Source organism: Pleurodeles waltl, chromosome 5, assembly GCF_031143425.1.
Source record: "Pleurodeles waltl isolate 20211129_DDA chromosome 5, aPleWal1.hap1.20221129, whole genome shotgun sequence".
Lineage (NCBI taxonomy): Eukaryota > Metazoa > Chordata > Amphibia > Caudata > Salamandridae > Pleurodeles > Pleurodeles waltl.
In genome coordinates this window covers 233,428,528-233,448,185 of record NC_090444.1, presented here as the reverse complement: position 1 = coordinate 233,448,185, position 19,658 = coordinate 233,428,528, and the positions used below count along the sequence as shown (strand labels likewise).

The following is a 19,658-nucleotide window of genomic DNA, read 5'->3' as shown; positions in this document are numbered from 1 at the left end:
AAGACTCTTCTGAAACTTTGTTTCCACGGCTCCTGCCAGCTTTGCAACATTTTCTCAGCAGTGCATCCCCAGAACTCTTTAGCCTGCACAAGAAGAGGAAGGAATTGCCCTTGGAGTGAAGGAGTCACTCCCCTGCATCCGCAGGCACCTGCTGCAATGATGACCGGCTGCGTGGATCTCCCCTCATCCTGAGCTGCGTGGATCCTGCATCACGAGTCGTGATCCGGAGCAGTCCTCTTGGTCCTCTCTGCCAGCAGTCCAACTTTGGTGGAGGTAAGCCTCTGCCTTCCCACACAGACAGTACCCCTGTGCATTGCGTCTCTTGCAGCTGTGAAGGCTTGTTTGCAGCTCCTCCAAGGGATCTTCAGGTGACGTACAGCTCCCATCCCCAGCACTCCTTCCTGCGACGGTCAGCCCTCTTCATGGTTCTCCTGTGGTGTGGGATTCTTTTCTGTAATGATGCGTGGGCTCTTTCTGCAACTTCTGTGTCCTCGTCCTGTGGGACTCCCGTGGGTGCTGCCTCTGCTCCTGTGGACACGCAGTGATACTGAGTATTCCCCGTGACTCCCTCTCCTGGGTTGAGTCTTCCTGGGCCCTGCTCGTCCCTGGCAGCTCCACTTTTTCACTAACTGTGAGTTTGCCAAGACTTGTTGGTGGAATTCCTGCACCGACACCCATCTGAAATCTTCACTCCAGCATGGGACATCTTCTGCATCCATCAGGAACTCTCCTCTGGCTCCAGGGCTGCAGTGCTGACATGTTCTTCCTCACCGTCGACCAACTCCTGCAAGTACAGCTGGGTGGTAGTAGCTCCTACTCATCCTGGACTCCACTGTGACTTTTGGGCTTGGTCCCCTCTCTCCACAGGTGGTCTTCTTCAGGAATTCATCGCTGGTTTATTGCAGCCTTGTCTGGGTGTTTTCTTTTTCTTCCTTTCCTCCTTTTGGGTGGTTTGGGGAAAATCCAGTGATTTACTTCTGCTTTCCTGCTCGCTATAGGGTACTGTGTTACCTCTGTGGTTTTCTAGTACTCCCAGCTCCCCTCTACACAATCCACTTACCTAGGTGGGGGTCCTGTGTTCACATTCTATTTTTTTAGTTTAAGGTTTGTACTCTGCCTAGGGTCACTATTGGTTATTGCTGTTTGCACTGTTTTCTAACCTTTTCTATGCCTATTACTGATTACTAGTGTATATATTTAGTGTATTACTTATACCACATAGGAGGGTTGCCCTTTTAGTATTTCGTAGTACTGTGTTCCAAAAATAAAGTGTTTTCTTTCATGTGTGTAAGAGCTGTGTGACTACAGTGGTACCGCATGAGCTTTGCATGTGTCCTAGATAAGCCTTGTCTGCTCATCCACAGCTATCTCCAGAGAGCCTGGCTTCTAGGCACTGCCTACACTTCACTAAGAGGGCACACCTGGACCCGGTACAAGGTGTCTAAGTACCTTGGGTACTCACCACACACCAAGTCAGCTTCCTACAATCCCCTTATATGGACTTCATTATTTTTTATACATAGGAAGATTTCACAGCAGAGTTTTATTGTTGAGAACCCCTACTTCTGGATGATCTTCTCTGGCACAAACTAGGCTGTTGCGGATGTTGGAGCTTATGCTGTTCCTTGTCTATCTTACTTAAAGTATTTATGGGCCTCTTAAGATTTCATTAACGCATGTGGTCCAAGGAGAACTCCATGGAGAAGGGAAGATTGATGATTTTCTGTTGGGCCTTCTTTTTAGTGAAGTTAGTGTTTATCCAAGACTCAGATTTCCAATGCTATACCGTGGCAATATTCTGATAAAGCCACGTCAACTGAGTCTGTAACAGCGCTGAAAATTACCCTTCCCAGACCACTTGCACAAAATTCTGCCTAGGTTGGTGTCAAAGTACTGGATGTTTTCCCATAGAGCGTGGTCGTACACGTCCAGAAGAGCAGAGGCATTTGCAGCTTTCAGGGCCATTCCTGCTATGCTGTGCACTTTCTTGGCAATAGATCTAACCTCTTACTTTCCCTTTCTGTTGGCATAGATGTCCCTGGAGTACAGATATGATGGTTCCTGACTAGCAAGACAACTGAGTCTGGCTTTGCGTCAATGCTCAAGAAAACTGGATCTTGTCATGAGGTCCGGATTATTTTTAACAACCTTGAACCTGTGACCTTGGTTGTAGCGATGTTTATATTGATATATTGTGTATGAAAAAATATAAAGAGTTGAGCGTAGAATTAATCAAATTAATTTAAACATTTAAAAAACAAATTAAGCTACAATTATTTTCAAATTAAAAAAGTTGATAAATTATTTTAGCACAAAATGTTTTTATTTACATATAATTTTTAACATTTAATTAAATGGAGATATATTTTTAAAAAGTCAAAATAAATAACATTATTTTAACATTATTTTCTATGGGGTTGTACTTTCAATCTCTACCTCCATTATTTTCTATGGGAGAGTGCTGCACTGACAGTGGTTGGCTATGTGTGGTGCTGTCCTAAGTCCATGTCTGAGCTGGAGTACATTTACTGCTGTTTCTGGTTCATTTTAGATATAGTCACTTTAGAAGTACTGTTTGTAAATAGCAATGGGCTTTAATCCCTTCTATTCGGTAGTAAGCATTCCCCTTTTGTCAGCCACTCCCCAGTCCCTCCCACATTTACTACTAAGTGGTTAAGTTACAGGTGTGAGGATCTTCCTATAGAAAAGACAGGAGAGGTAGTGGTGGGGATTTACACATGTAGGTTTATAAACTGCATTTTGCATTAAGTCAGTAGTATAACTGTAGTACTGCTTTATGTACTACTAAATGCAGTTTGTGACGCCGGCCCAACGTTACCAATGCTTAAGATATACAGAGTAGGCTTAGATTCCAGCCAGAGAAGTACTACTTTCCCATCTCATGTCATTGACTACTTAGTGTATTATCTATCCACATTTCAATAAAGTGATTCAGTTTGAATGCACAAGGAAATATTTTACATCTCAAAAGTATGCTCAATTAGCACGTGACATTCAATTCTATATCTCCTATATACTTCTGTAAGGAAATGTCATTTTTTATTACTGTTTTCTCCATGCATGGCAAAGCCAATAAGGCATGCTTTAATGCAATAAACTCTATTTGCAGATGCAATTTACGTAAACAGCATTTACGAAGGCCAAAGTTTATATGCATTGGCAAATTAAAGCCAGACCTAATGACGCTGCCTATGCTTGTTTAGATGTGTTTTGCTTATACTGTCTCTCTAGCATGCACTATAAATATACAGGTCAACACTGAAATACAATTTTGCACTTTCAGAATGAAAATACATATTTGTTTTACATTTATCATGAACCTTAGAGTGTAACTAGGTCACCATTTTACTCTTAAATGAAAAGCTCTTTTGACAGCTTCCATATTATGCATTTCATTGACGTTTTGCAGAATAAATACATTTCTAATATCTATCTTCTTCAGGAATCATGGCCTACGGCAAAGGTAATGCCATTATACCTTTGTTATAACTGTTGGAACTGAAAAAGCCATTTTTTGGTCCAGTTCGTTCTGTATGCCCTCACTGAGGAAGACGAAGGATGAACGTTCAGTCTCACTAACACACAAATGAAAGACTGTTAGGACATGTCTTTACACTAAAATATTCCAAATGTTCTCTGTTTCATGTTGGTTAGACAATCATGAGATATAAAGACGGTATGAAGATTGGCTGCCTAAAAGAACAGCAAGACTGCGAAGCAGCGAAAAGTTATTCTCAGCCGGACATAGGAAACACTGAGGAGCATGTGGACATGTGCACCACAGCAGGGCCGGCTTTAAGGCAGTGTGACCATTGTAGCCGCATTGGGCGATGACCTGGAAGGGGGGGGGGGTCACAAACCTGGGGGGGGAGGGGTATTGCTCGTCAGTTCCTTATGTGTTCCGGCTTTCAGGCAGCAATAAAAATGTCAAGACAACCCTTGTGTTTAATGTTCCTGCTAGATGCAGAGATCAAGTGGCAGTTTTGACTCGCCATAAGGTAGGGCAGAGGGTTAGTGCGGGTGCTGCAAAGAGCAGATCTGTATTTTATGCGGATAGCTGAGTAGATTAGAAAAGCCAGCCTTTACCAGCGTTTTTAAACAAATTAAATGTATGTAATAGGGACTATCGAGAGATGAGGGTACTTTTGCTGGGTGACAGTGAGGGAAACCGAGGAGGAGGATAAGTGGGGGTGGGCAATAAAAAAAGATGATCACTCTGGGAACCACCAGCGCTAAAGCTGGCCCTGCACCAAAGGCAAGTAACGTTCATAATTTGTTAGTCTGGGGGGGGCAAGAAACAATGCCAAGATGCAATGGTTAAATTGTTTACTATATCTTTGTATGAATGCCAAAGGTACATTCTGTATCTACAAGAAGGTTCCCTCTCTGGAGAGGTGACGGTTTTGTTTAAAGTTTTTAATCCTACACTTATGGGGCACACAAAACACTTCACCAGGTTCTAAGGATTTTGGAAGGCATTTGAACTGAAAAAGTAAATCTGAAAGATTTGTCAAGGTTTGGATGTCTGACAATTATGCCTTAACATTGGACAGTCACTAGCTTTTGACATACTGGCTGTTGAAACTCGTATTATCAATCAAAGGTAGCTAGTTGTACAAATGTGTGTCATTGTTTAGTTTAAATCAAGACAATCACGTGTGTTTTCCCAAATCTTTGGTTGTATTGCAAATATTGTTTTAATGTGTCATTTTCAACCGAAAAAATCCTAATCTTGGATTAACAATACATTTACGACGTGTTTTGCTTAACAGTATTTATCTAGCATAACAAAATAAACTGCAATTTGCTGTACCTTTTTTACGAAACAGTTTATAAATATTTTTACAAAATGTATACAAAGCAATTTGCGATAATACATACATACTATACAAATGAATACAAATGAATGTATTTAAGCAAATATAGTCAATATCGCACTGACAAAAATGAACACTTCATAAATGAAGTCAGTCTGTAAGGCCGCTCGATTCTAACAGACAAATTATCCTACACTCTGCAGGTACGCTACTTGCTGAAAATGCTGATTACAATTGTCATTCTGTATTTAATTCCGCATCATTAATAAAACTAAAATATACATGAAGAATAAAATAGGCAGATCCTCATATTAACAGAGCAAAGGAAGAATACTGGATACTTTTCACAGTTGCAGTATGCATTTAGTTCGCAAAAGGAGATCAACTTCAAACAAATGTATTAAATCTAAATTTAGAGATTAGAGACCTATTGCATCTTTCTTGGATATAAACTGCAGTTTGCTGTTTACTGAGTGGAAGTAAGCATGCACTTGTTTGCTGCAGTATACTGTAGGGCAGAAAAAATGAACAAAATTAATTAAAGCTCAACCATTTACATACCTTTTATCTCAGGGACTGGAAATCTGCAGCACATCAATATCATTTGCTAAACAACACAGATAGGTCACTGGTTTTATGAACGCAGTAACTGAGACATTGTCCACGAATTCTATCCTCAAAATTTAATATTAACATTCTGATGTCCAAAGACAAGAATGTTGCCAGATGTTGCAGGATTAATTCATGAGACAACATGGGCAAAACAAGACAATGTCTGGCTAATAAGTTAAAGTGCATTCTGGTGTTTTGAAAAAGAGTCTTATAATTATAAATTATACCCTACTATTAATAACTCGGACAATGTGACATGTGTACCCCTATGGTCACAAAACTACCTTCATGTGTTATATTTTATGGGAGGGTAGGTCTCTTTCCATGACTTGCATCTAAATATTTTTTATTGCTTTAAAAAGTATATTTTATCAAATCAACTCATAGTCCTAAAGTTTGATTTACCACCTTCTGCACTACACATGCATCAGGTATTCTTTATGACATGTTGCTAATGGAAGGCTTGAAATAATGCAGGTGTTTGCTGATTGAAGGGACAAGAATTTTTAGTCTTAATGAATACTTATGTATACTGAAATACAAATATTAGCTAACATTAACAGATATTTCAAAAAGTGAGGGACACAAGACAGGGAAAAATATATTTCAGTAGATCCTAATGAAAATCACATGTAACCTGAGCATGTGACTACCAGGAGATGTGAAATTTACTTTGACACTATCAAATTTTGGATTTGGAAACAGGCTTTAAAAATGTGTTCTTTCCACTAAACATACAAATAGTGAACTGCATCATCTAAAAACGTACATAAAACAGAAACACAAGTTCAACTTATTAGTTATCTGATACAAAGGCAACACAATGAAGGGGCAAATCTAAACATAATGTTATAACTAGCAATGGTCAAAACAGTTTGCATCAAAGTGGAAATCACACAAACTTAAATACATTATTTTGTTTGCGACTGACACAAACTCAAAAACAGATTACCAAAATGTAATGACTGTGCGTGATAATATTGCAATGGAAATTATTCTGAAACCTAAACAACCAAACACTTCTGCCTGAACGACAGAAGTCATGTTGTTTCGTTATTACTAATTGTACTGAGATACCATCCATTCTATCAATCTTTCTGTGCTCTCAAAAGAATGCATATCTATCTATCTATCTATCTATCTATCTATCTATCTATCTATCTATCTATCTATCTATCTATCTATCTATCTATCTATCTATCTATCTGTCAATCCAAAGGCACTGCATGCATCGATGGTCTCTAATACATTATGCTTTAGTCTGCTTTTTTCAGTTTGAATTGCCAAAACGTCTTCTGTTCTTAAAATACATTTTGCTTATGGTAAATTAACTCACTATCAAATGTGAACATTTCTTTCAGAAACATGAAATACATTGTATGTATAACACATTTTGAAGTTGCTCAAGCCACTTTCAATGTGTTAGTTAATTCAGAACTGTGTGAACAAATTCTCATTAACCGCAACACTGACCCTGCGTCAAAATTATTTTCCTGTGAGTTGCAAATATTGCTCCTGTCTTATGTGTGGATTATTCTGGAGTTTACGTGCCTGATTTACAAAGCATTTTCTCAGGGTAGGTGTATACTACATCAGGCATAAGTGTGCATTTCTCAGGAATTTCAAAGAATAATGCATACTTTCTTAGAGAAAAATAATTTTGTCAAAATGCTGATTCCCTAAGCTTTTCTGCATCAAGAAATTAAATTTATCAGAAGTTTCCACATAAGCTGTGGATAAGCTACAACTAATTACGGAACATGCTTTGAGAATCAGGTGTGGAAACCCAAGGGTAATTCACATTTAAGACAGGAACATGACATAACTACTAACAGAAAAAGCTTTGTGAGTGAGACCTTTGCTTTTGTTTATTTTATTTTGTTTTCATTACTTTGTAATTTGTTGCATTAATGTATTTTATTACCTACATTGCCTATCTTGCATGTGTTGCTTGTCTGTCAGGTAGCTTTAAAAAAGAAACACAACATCAAATCAACTATTTTAGGAACTATGAAGAAGAATTACATTAGGTGGACAAGAAAGAAGGCAAAGTAAGCCTTTTGCTAAGCTAAACTGTGTCCTTTTTAATTAATGAACAGTAATAGATGTGTTGAAATATACACAGACGTATTAAAGAGCATATTTAAACTAAAGCAAAGGCAGCTGGAAGAAAAAAAGACATAAGGTAGGCTCACATGTTTCAAAAGGAAATTAGGAATTTAGTTTATTAGGCCCACTGGTCTATGGATACACACAGTGATATAGACCATATCCAAACTAGAATTATGATAGCTCCTCAACAACAGTTTGGGGTAAGGAAAAATAACTTAAAATCATTGACCTGTGATAATGTGTAATATCTGATCATAGTTAAATGTCTATTAAAAAAAAAAATATATGGTTAATAAAATTCCAAATGGTTTCTGGATTCATACTGTTAAAAAAAAGGAGTTGCTACTCCTTGAATTTCTTTCTGTACTTCTTCATACCCCTGCTGTTAGCCATGTCTGAAATCTCTGTTGTTTCCTATTCAGCATAAGCTATCAAAGTATTTGAACCTTCTACCTTGAGCAAGGCATCAATGCAAACCTTGCTAATTAATATCGCTTCTCAACTCCAAATCGTTTCTTCCTGTGGCTTCATGCTGCAGCGTTCCAGAATTAGAGTATTCCCACTTACCAATATGACTACTGGTGTGGCTTATTTCTTTATATTTTGAATAAAAAACTTTACACTCAGCTGGTCACTTCTGTAGTGCTACGAATATATTCAGTGGGAATGTAGTATGTAACAAGCAGGCATATATTACACAGGGAGACTGTAAGGGGGACTGGGAGAGTTTGAGAGAAAGGCATATTTCATCAGTGAGATGTATAATGAAAAACCTAATATTATTTTTATAAAAACAATGTAATTGAGCAGGAATTTCATCGTCTTAGATGACAAATAATTAAAACATTGTGTATTTACTGGCTTTGGCATACCATATTTTCTAAATCGCTTTATGTTTGTATGATGTTTACAAACCATTTGAATGCTTTTTAAATGTATCTCTAAAAGGAATTAAAAACATCTAATGCAATGTAGCTGAAGTTTTCAAATTCTCAATGAGGTTCACTCTAAAACTGAAACACTTGTGGAATCTAATGCCCGTGTACTAAGGCCCTACCTAATACACTTTAAAATTATCAACTGCTCTATCAAGCAACCGTTTTTACTATATGCCTAGATTCTGGGGTTTTGTTATTACATATAATGCCAATATTTACATTCCAAAAAATCGCATTCTTTCTTGAAGTACTAACATTTTCATTCGAGAGAGTGTTTAAAGTGATCTTCTAGAGATCATACATGTAAAGCAGCCATGCCAATATCTGGGCTAAAATAACATCAATCCAAACAGCCTCTCTACCAATACTGCCTCATCACCTGTTAAATATGTAAAGTCAAGGAGTAACAGACGTTATTTCATGATTAATAATACAAATGGGTACGTCACCAACTAATTGGTAGCATTCTGGTGGCTACAGATACACAGTGCCTTGTAAAGCATGTTAAGTAAAATTTCTTAGCCCGACAAAAGTAAGAAAAAGGTAGCAGTGGTCTAATGTATACATCACTTCCTTTAAGTAGATGCAATCAGTTTAAATTTGTAAAGGCAAACTTCTCAATAAATGAGAAGCACTATGCTACCAAAATAGTGACATAAAGTATGAGAAAAAATCCCACATCAAACATGAGCATAAAGTACAGTTAGAAGTAGTCCCACAATAGTAAAGGACCATCCCGTGAGTCCAGTACATATGTGAGTCCAATATGATTTAAATCTTTTTATTCCAAAGAAAATAGGCAGCCGACACGTGTTTTGTTTGACAACTTTTTCCAAGGCTGCAAAAATACAATATTAAAAAGAATCCAAAGATCCAAAAACGATATACATGCCAAGAGTGCAGGAAGAGCAGTAGGAACGGAGAAACAAGAGTTTTGAAACCACGAGCCCAAGGAATCACACAAGGTGCTCAGAACAGAAAAAAGTAAAACAATTTACATTGAGAGGCCAAGCAATCGATTTTGACTGGCTGACACACCAAATCATAAACATTAAAATGAAATTATGTAACAACACGTTAGGGTTGATTTACATACCAAATGATAAATATTCAAATGAAGTTATGTTTCGCATCTGCAGCAAATCTGACTTACCAAGATTTTAGAACCATTGTATGTCTAATCGGACCACCAGAGTGTTATACTTGCTTAAAACAGGTACACAGTTTGGCTCTGCTCTATCCGGGGGCACAGTATTGGTTTTATACACTGCGGATATTTTTTCTTTGGAATAAAAACATTTCAATCTTATTGGACCCGTGTTTACTGGACTCACTGGGTGGTATTTTACTATTGTGTGACTACGTCTAACTGATCTGGGTGTAGTTTATGCTAAATTCCTTAGCATCAGATGCCTCAATCAATTAATAATATGGAAAGAAAAAATGTAAACTTCCAATTGAGAAACGTCATTGGCAGCAGAACAATCAAAATAAATAATAATAATTCATGTCAAAATTACTAAAGGGATATTGCCAGAATCCCTCAAACCCTTGTTTACTCACTAATTATGCCTTATCCGATTTTCAATACAGAGACAGATCAAAAAGTTGACAAGCACAAGAGAGAAACCTACAACACTTCACACTGGGAGGTGGCTGGGCCTTAGTTAATTGACAGCATGGACACAACTAAATGTCTATGCGTTTGGAATCTACTGGACCTGCTGTTGACTGTTTCACATGCACAGTGCATAATACTACGGCTTGGAAATTAAAGAATGACTTTAGATAACTGTGTGCATGTGTGTATTTCTTTGTCTGTCAGCTACTTTCTGGCCCCCACTCCATAAAAAGTTTGAAATTTCAAAATTAAGATTGAAAAAATAGAAGATTACAGACTACAATTACCAATCTAAACTATTATATGAGATAGCGACCATACCAGTGCTGTGATTGCTTCATAAACAAAACATTTCCATAGCAGACCCCATCAATATTTTGGATGTCTTTATTCCAATATTTGAGACGAGGATGTTAAAAGGGCTGGAAAATAATGTTATACATAGAATTCTAGCCGAACACAACGTAGTCTGAAAACAAGAAATCAATTAATTGGATAATGATAAATGTGTTAATTTGAGCCTGTGATTTTCTTCAGCAAATCTGGCCTTTCATTTGGCTCGTGATTGTCAGTATTGTTGCACTCAGTAATTGGGCCCTAACAGACTGCTTTGCAGCAACATTTCATTAAACTGCATATTTAGCTTCTGCCACAATGAATATTGCTTTGAAAACACATAACAATGACGTCCAGAAAGGCTCATCCAGTAAAAAAAAAAATATCAGTTGTTACGTGGTTTTGATATTCTTCACACACTTTTCCACGTTCTTCAGCTATTAACACTCTAAGATACTATTTACAGCTGCTTCTAAAACAGAGTCCGTTTCTCCAACACCTTGACCTCTATCTTGAATCAGTTTCATCCGGCAATCTTCTTGTGAGGTAAGAGGTAAAAGGTGTGATACTTCTAAATCCACAGACTTACAACTGACATCGCCGCGCGAATTCCTCCCATTGTTTTTCATTTCCACAATATGTTTAAATGTTGTTTCAGAATCCTTAGTAAACACTCCTTCTCTTTGTGGTTCGTTACTACCTGCCATTGTTCCTGTAGGCAAATCTTCACTTGAAATGTTGGTTTGAAGGGAAAGCATATATTTCGTCTCAACAGCATCACAAGGTAAACTAAAGGGACCGTTGTCTGGCTTTTTAAGTCTTCTAGAAAGGACTTCAGATTCCGAAAAACTTACATTGCACCCCGGAGGCTTAGGACTGCAAGTCTCTTCACAGGACACGTCCAACTTTTGAATTCCAAGAGAAAAGGCAACGTTCTCATCCTTTGCTCTTTTACTAAGCTTTTCAGCCTTGGTATGGAATCTTTGTGATTTTTGTAATGTTGCAATGTTATTAGGCACTAAATGACGTGCATCATGGTTCGTTAGTTCTGTGTCGCTATATGCATTTGGGTCTTTCTTCTGTATCCGAAGCCTGCAACTATGAGTATTTATCTTGGTGGTGTGATCTCCGTCCGTGGATTCAGTTTCATAAGCAGGCCTTTGGATAAATTTGGAGGAGCAGCAAAAGTCAGCCTGAAAGCTGTCTGAAAATGTAACAACACATGTTAGGGTCGATTTACACATCAAATGATAAATATTAAAATGAAGTAATGTTATGCATGTGTAGCAATTCTGAGTTGTCAAGATTTTAGAACCATTGTACCAATAACGTCTAATCACCCAACTTTCAAACAGTAAAACAAATTTAAAAGTTAAAATATTACGAAAAACAGATGATTTACAACAATTACCAAAATACAAAGGCATATTTAATCTCATAGGTCAAAAGATATCATGCCCTGTCTACCTTCTTCAGTCTCACAAACAGACCAACCACCCCCTCTGAAGAAAAGCCCCCAACGGTTGGAGCTGCACAGCAATCTCGCCCTCACTGCCCTCCTTACTTTCTGTACTGCAGCTCTGTTTCCAAAGCATGTTTGCGCGACACAAGTTCAAGGTAGGCACTTGGGAACATAACAGCCTCACTTTTTTATTTACATTTGGGAGCATTACTCACTGACTAATAATTGAAAAAAAATGTTTTGATGATATATGGCACTATCCATTTTTAAGACCTTAGCCCTTTCATTCCAAAGAAACAAATGGTCCCACTGACAATGAATTAAATCAGATTTTGCACACTGACCTATGTCTGTTTGTTAGTTTTTCAAATCACCATACAGAGTTGCTTGCAATTCGACCTCCCTCATCAATATTCATAAGATAGGTCGAACACTACAGCTCACTCTTATTAAATGCCAACACAAAGGTGGTGGCCTGCCAGGGTTAGCAAACCACCATGTCTGTGACTGCATTAAATAAAGTGTTTTTTTTTTTAAATATAGCCTGTTTTCCTTATAGGAAACTGATTTACAATTAAGAAAAAAGACACACTTAAAAAAAATATGTTTAAGAATTGGCAGTAGTCTCCTGGACCAATGCCCACTCCCAAGCACACCTTTGTTACATTTACAAAGAAGAAGGGGTTCTCCGGGCACCACCTCCTCTCTGCCAATAGTTTAACACCTCTTTTGAGGAGCTGGTAAGTTATCAACGGTTTGCAACCGAAATGCAATTGCAAACTACTGATCCATGGCATTGCAGATTGGAGCTTAGAAGGGATGCTCTAAGCACGTGTAGTAATGTGCTTTACATTTCTTTCTCTCTTAAATGGGATTGTTTATGTTTAAGATGTATGTATTCCACTGTTTTATGCTGACAAGTTCATGATTAGAAGATAGAATGTGAGGATTCAAAGGGAAGCTGTGAAGGCGGTTGCTAGGAGATCTTACTGCTGAGCTGGATTTGAGTTTCTCCTTTTAAATAAAGAAACACCTACATGCTAACCAACTGCCTTCCTTGAATCACCCAAGAGTAACTTCACATAGGCGATGAACCGGAAACACACTCTCAACCTGAGGAAGATAATCTACAAGTACATACTTCTAAGGGGGAAATTCAACTCTTTAACCTTACCACGGAGGTCTCCACTTAGACATTGATAAGGTACTGTCTAGTCTGTGACTTATTTGCTCCTCAATGTGTGTGGGGTTTCTTAAATTTTAAACTAGTTCTCCAGCTCTTCAGCATTTTTAGTTTTGCCACCGTACACTTCTAATTCGTACTGGTGGTCTTTGACTTTTATTTTACTGAACTGTGCCGATATTGTTTTTAGTATGGAAGTACTTCATTGTTTTTTTTAAAGCAAGACGTTTATTTATCGTTTCTTTTCACGTGTTTCTCAAACCACATTTTTTCATCCAGAGCACTCACACGCCAGAGAGCGATCTCAACTTCTGTCTTTGTATTCTTCCTCATTATTATTTCTTTACTATCTCTATTCTTTCTTGCATAGAATATATAATTTTTATCCGCTTTTAAAAATGCAGAATATTACATTGCCCCTTTTTTCTTACTTTCACTATGCGAGTCTGTTATACCACAGTCAAAAAGTGTTTAGAAATTATTTAAAAGTATCAGGTTCAAATTTCTCTCCAGAAAAGAAAACTATCAATGTTGATACACTGTTTAGGGGCCGAACGGCAAGACATTTTTGAGAGTATTCCATAGATGACTAGAAAGAGTGATGCACCTCTGAATGAGTTCGAACTTGCAATTAAAAATCTAGACAACCCCTACTTACATATTACAGCGTATAACTTTGAAAAGAGAAAACAAGGAATCTGTGAAGAATACATAACAGAACTGCATTATGAAGCTGCCTCCGGTAATTTTGGTGATAATGTGGAGGAAATAATTCTAGACCAATTTATGTTAGAGTGTAACTTTGATAAAATAAGAGAACTATGGTCAAAAAGTGACCGAACACTAAATAAAGTTGTATGTATTGAAAAACGAAAGGAATATTCAATGTTGTGTATTCATGAATTGCAAAGGAACAATGATATTTTTTCATCTGTGCAATCGGTTTCTAGCACTAACAAAAAACTAAATTCTTCCTCAGTTAAACATAAAATGGGTTGCTTTAGATGTGGTAACCCAAATCAGATGTGGTATCTAATGTAGTTAGGAGTAATATGCAAACTGCGGAAAAAAAGGTAATTTTCAAAGTGTTGTGAATCTATTGGGCAGAAAGAAAAAATACATAAACTGAATGTAGAAGAGAATGAGATGATTCTCAAATCATCAATGAAGTAAGTTGCGTTTCTAAGGTTAAGCGTGAATATACGTCTGATATTGTGATGCTTAATGGTAATAATGTATCCATGATGATGGATTTTGGTGCAAGATTTTTTTGAACCAATTTTTATTGATTTTCATCATAGCATATCAAAAGCAAATTACAAGCAAACTGATCTGTGTTACATGTCCAGGTGCACATTTATTCGACAGAAGAAATAAGTTCAAAGCATAAACTCATAGACAAACATAACTTTCAGGTCATAACAGTTACAATTCTGGACTGAATTATGGGGGGAAAAAAAAAAATTGTCTATCCTTTAAGCATGCCTCCCTCGGGTGGTCACCCTCCTGTCTCTCTGGGCTGCTCTGTGTGCACCCCACATGTGAGCACCATTCACTGCATTTCTAGCATTCGTGTAGGGTTCAATTCCGGGAGACGGAATCAGGGTAATTTCCAGGCTTGTAGAGATTAGTGTCAGCTATTAATCAAAATATGTTCATTCTCAGCCAGGGAGATTCTCTCTAAACTCTTGCAGCCTGTGAAGCGGTGTGTCCCAGTCTACAGGTATGGGGGCCCTAGGCAAACCCCCGAGTCTCCTATCTACGGAGCACCATAGACTCAGCTTTACCCCTTTTAAGAGTTGCTACGCACCAGTGCTTCAGTCCCGGTAGTGTGTTAGCTTTCCAACATACAGTAACGGACCTGGGGACTAAAAGCAATGCCAGGGCTAGGAATAGTTTTTTTGCGTTCCCTATCTTGCTACATTTGAACAGACCTAGGACTCCACTCTCCATGGTGCAGAGATCCTTGTGCCCCCGTGATGTCAGTCAGTATCTGTGACTTCCTTCCATAGTGTCACTTTCACCTAACATTTCCAGAACATGTGAGCCATGCCAGTCCCCAGTGCCCGGCATGAGGTGCAATTGGAGCCAGAACCGAAAATACCATAAAGTTGTGCTGGGGTGAGATAGACCCTATGTAATATATTGTGTTGTATATATACCGGAATCTGACATTAGGGGAGAGTTTGCATCTGTACTCCATCCCATTCTTTTTGTATCAATTCTCGGCCTATGTCATGTTCCCAGCTCCTCCTGGTCAGCAGCAGGGGGTCCTGTGGTGTATATGTCAGGGCACATGTGAAACAGGTAATTAGTCTGCAGCCTGTTCCTATTCTATGAAGTGTACAAATCAGTGGGTGTTGCTCTGGTTCCGTGTCAACAATCTGCCAGTGTGGGTTCATCTCTGTCAGCAGTCTACCATAAGCCAGAAAATGGCCTGCCGGCAATTTGTGATCAATCTGTAGTTGCCTGAATGTTGTGGGTCATGCCATTATGGACTAAGGTGCCCAGGGTGCTCACTCCATAGGAATTCCCATGCCGCCAGTCCCCTTTCTCCAACCAAATTCCAGAAAAAAACAGTGGAGTCCACATGAATCTCTGGGGAGTATGTGTTAGGGCCAGCATGAACTTCGGGCTTCTACTAAAGCTGTCATGTGGGTTATTTGTTGAAACCACGAGTGCTTCAGGCACCGATGGCTCAACAAAGAGTTCTGAACAACAAACTCGTTGGTATCACTAATGCCTTTACCACGAATGCCTTTACAATGATTTTTTGTTGTAAAGGCATTCCTGGTAAAGGCATTCGTGATAAGCATGCATGGTTACAGCACGCTTCCCCATAGCCCCCCACCCCTAAAAATTACCACAACCCCCACAACCACCCCAACCCCAACACCCCCAACCCGCCCCAAAACCTAAACCCTCACCCCCACAAACCCTTATCACCCCGAGCCCCCCACGCCACCCCCAAAAAAACAGCCCCAGTCCTGGCCGAACTTACCTCCTCCTTCACCGCGTCGACTCACTTCTTCTGTGCCTTAACCAAGCATGGACGTGGTTCACACATGCGTGGTTAAGGCACGAAAACCAGGAAGTCGTGGAAAACGAAACCGTCGTTGTTCTGGGTGTTTCCCTGTCATGTGTCATGCACAGCAAATTAGACTTTCATAGTACCCTCTCTTGTGGCAGGAAGGACTCTCACACCATGTGTTGTGTGCGATCAACAGCAGACAGTTCCAGTTCTTCCAGTAGCTGTCACGCTAGCCAGCCTGCAGGCCACTGTAACTGTGCCCCTAGATAGTTATGTACAAACTTCTCAACTGGAGACCATAACTTATGCAGGGCAACTCTGTGTCTGCTTTTGTTCCAGAGGAAGCTCCCTAACATAGTATGCAGGCCACAGAAGGTACTACAGGGTATATGCACTGGGAAATTGTGGTAGAATTATAGCAAACGTGGGACCATCACCATTTTCGACAACAAAACTCTACCTGGGAGAGCGAGTGGGAATGTGCTCCAGAATGCCATCTGAGGGAGGCAATGGCTCTAGTGAGATCAAATCTGTAAGGTCTTCCGTCGTATGATAAATGTGTATGTCCAAATATCGGAATGTACATACACTGCCCCATCGGAGAGGATGCAAGTCCACTGACAGGTGCTGTGGCAGGCAGTCCATACTAATCAAGAACACACAAGATTTTGCCCAGTTCACTCCCAGGCCCGAAGCGACTCGGAGTTCCTTTACGCCGTCCCTAATCTCTGCTATACCATTTCATATGTCACAAACGTAGCTCAGTAAATGGTCTGTGTATAAGGATAAAATATGTATTTTCCCCCAGCAGTGTGCCCCACTCCTTACCTTGTTGTCTAAGTCTCTGCATTAGTGACTCCATCATTAAGGCAAAGGGGAGCGGGGACAGAGGACGTTGCCGTGTTCCTCTACTCACTGGAATTGGGTCTGAGATGCATTGCCCTATCGTCAACCGTGCAGTGGGCTCTGCCTAGAGAAGCCGAATGAGTCGTTGAAATCTACCCATGATGCCCATAGAAGTGACCCCCCCAGTCTACGGTATCAAAACCCTTCTCCAGCTCTAACACTATGCATGCTGCATAATGCCAGTGGACAGGGGCCCGCTCCATTGCCCTATGGAGCCTCTGAATATTAAGAGTGGTCGATCTACAGGGAATTAAGCCATTCCAGTCATGGTGGACTAGATTGGGATGGAAGTCGAGGAGTCATGCTGCAATTATCAGGAACACACAAGATTTCACCCTTAGAATTTTTTTAATCTGTATTAAGCATGGTTAGCGGGCGATATGACGTCATCTCCAATGGATTCTCATCAGGCTTTGGGAGGGACTCGTGGAGTGATGGTGGGAGGCAGCCCTCCATTAGGGCATCTTGAAACAACCCAAGCAACATAGGAGCTAGATGGATAGGCTTTAGCTCGGCTGACAACCCATCTAATTCCAGAGGTAAGGTTCTGGCTGCACCCTAGGTGACACCCCTGATTTCTTGTATTGTGATAGGCTCATTTAGTTCTTGCTTGGTTGGGGGGACTTGTGGGGAGGTCCAAAAGATGGCAATGTAATCCTGTCAAGTAAGTCTTGAATGCAGGCTTGTAGATCTATGGGCGTGGACATAGAGAGTGTGGTAGTGAGCAGCAAATGCTACATTTATGTCCACTTGATTAGTCACTAGTCAGATCAGGGCATAGCGCTCTGTGATTGACGACAAAGTTTGTCGCTCAATGGGGTCAGTACGCGCTGCTGCCTCTAAGGTTCCCAAAGTCATTTCCATCTGGGTCAGGTCCCTCTTGCACCCATAACCACGCGAGTGCAATGACCCCCAAAAGGCCATATTCAATTCTTTCCATTCCACTGTACTGGAGATAGGCATGCCCCACTTCTCCTTCAGGCAGTTGGAGATTGCTTCACAGGTCTCATCACAAAGTGAAGGCTCTTCCAGCATTGTCAGCTGCAATTGCCGTTCGGAGACTGGTAGATGGGGTGCGCTCCACTTGCAACCAAAACAGATAGTGGTCTGAAAATGTTTTCCCTAGATTTTCAGATATAGTGGCCTGTAAATTCTGGTGCAAGATTAACTTTTGTTTCTGACAAAGATCATGAACGATTACTTCAAGAAAAAGTTAAATAGTTTGAGCCGGATGTCACCCCATATAGTTTTGAGGGCAAGCCTATGGAATTGTTTGTATATTTTCAAGATAAACTTGAATTTCAAGGTCAGTTAGCCACAGGTAAGTTGTATGTACCTGTCAAGGAAGACACTGTCATGAGGTGGCGCCACCAAAAATTGCTATGTATTTAATTTGACCTTAACTCTGTACCACAGGTTCAAATCAGAAAAGTAGATATACTACCTGAGGTACTGCAACAAGAATTCCCCGATGTCTTTTCTGACAAAATTGGGTGCACAAAGGGCATGTTCATAGTAAAATATTGAAAAATGGAGCCAAACTTTTTAACAAGTTACTGAGAGGCAACAGTCTGCATTCAGAAGCTTTTCAGCAGTACCTTTGTGCACACAAACATGGCACTGAGCAGCTCTGCACTGACGGCATTCTGCTCCAGAAATAACATGCATAGTCTGTTTAGACACCACTCCTCTGTGCTGAAGTCAGCTGCTTTGGTGAAAGTCCATGCCCCCAGACGCAGAGACTCAAAAGCAAATTGGTCTGACCAGTCTGCAGATTCCTAGACTTGGGATCTTACAATGGATACAGGCCAAGCAAAGAGCGGGGATGGTCGTGAGAAATATGCTGTTAGATGGAGTCTGTACCAGTAACTGCATTACCAAAGGTAAGGAACTTGTTCTTCTGATACAGACTTCTACCTGGAGATTTCTCACCTTTTGTATAGATAGGAAAGGAGTTCCCATTTGGAGGTGGGTCTGTGGATGGATTCAAAGCATAAAGCTGTGTAGGAGTGGGTGGGCAAAACGTCCCTTTTACCGAACCTGACCATCCAGACAATAGTGCTCTATGAATGAAGAAGGGACGCCTATACAGCTGCCTAGCAAATATCTAGGACAGGGACTCCTCATACTATTGCAATGGGCACAGCTTTTGCCCTGGCAGAATGGGCATGCAGTAGGTCTGGGGTCTGCTTTTTAGCTAGCGCATAGCAGATCATAATGCAGAGCATGCTCCAATGGAAGACAGTTCTCTTCTGCACAGCCTTGCCCTTCTTTGATTCAGAGGCACTGAGAAGACACAGGTCTAAAATTGCAAGAAGGCCTCCAACCTTCTTTGGTACCAGGAAGTAGCAGGAATATCAGTTATGTCCTAGTTCTGACACAGGCACCCTCTTGATAGCCCTCTTGGCCAAATGGACTTTCACCTTTTGCAGCCAAAGAAAAAGGTGGTCCTCTGTCACTCACTAGGAGAAAGAGGGCTGTGGAAGGCGAGGCAGTGCAGAAAGGAAAGACAGGGCATAGTACTTTGCAAAATCATAGGACCCATCAGTCTGATGTTATGACCTGGCAACCTGGCAAAAATATTCGGATCCTGCCTTCTACAGTGCTGTTGTGCTCCAC

The 19,658-nt window shown here is 40.0% G+C and overlaps 1 protein-coding gene across 3 annotated transcripts in view; it reads right to left on the bottom strand.

Annotated features, from left to right (window-relative positions):
• Window positions 1-4,686: 4,686 nt before the first annotated feature.
• The window catches only part of BICRAL (BICRA like chromatin remodeling complex associated protein), a 602,600-nt gene continuing 587,628 nt past the window's right edge, over window positions 4,687-19,658 (bottom strand). For 2 of the 3 annotated variants that reach the window (XM_069233971.1, XM_069233970.1), the window contains one exon: window positions 4,693-11,661. In XM_069233971.1, coding sequence (XP_069090072.1) covers window positions 10,898-11,661 — 764 coding nt within the window. In that variant the 3' untranslated portion in view covers window positions 4,693-10,897. Of the gene's footprint in view, window positions 11,662-19,658 lie in introns of all 3 variants that reach the window. The other variant, XM_069233969.1, reaches the window with a different exon arrangement.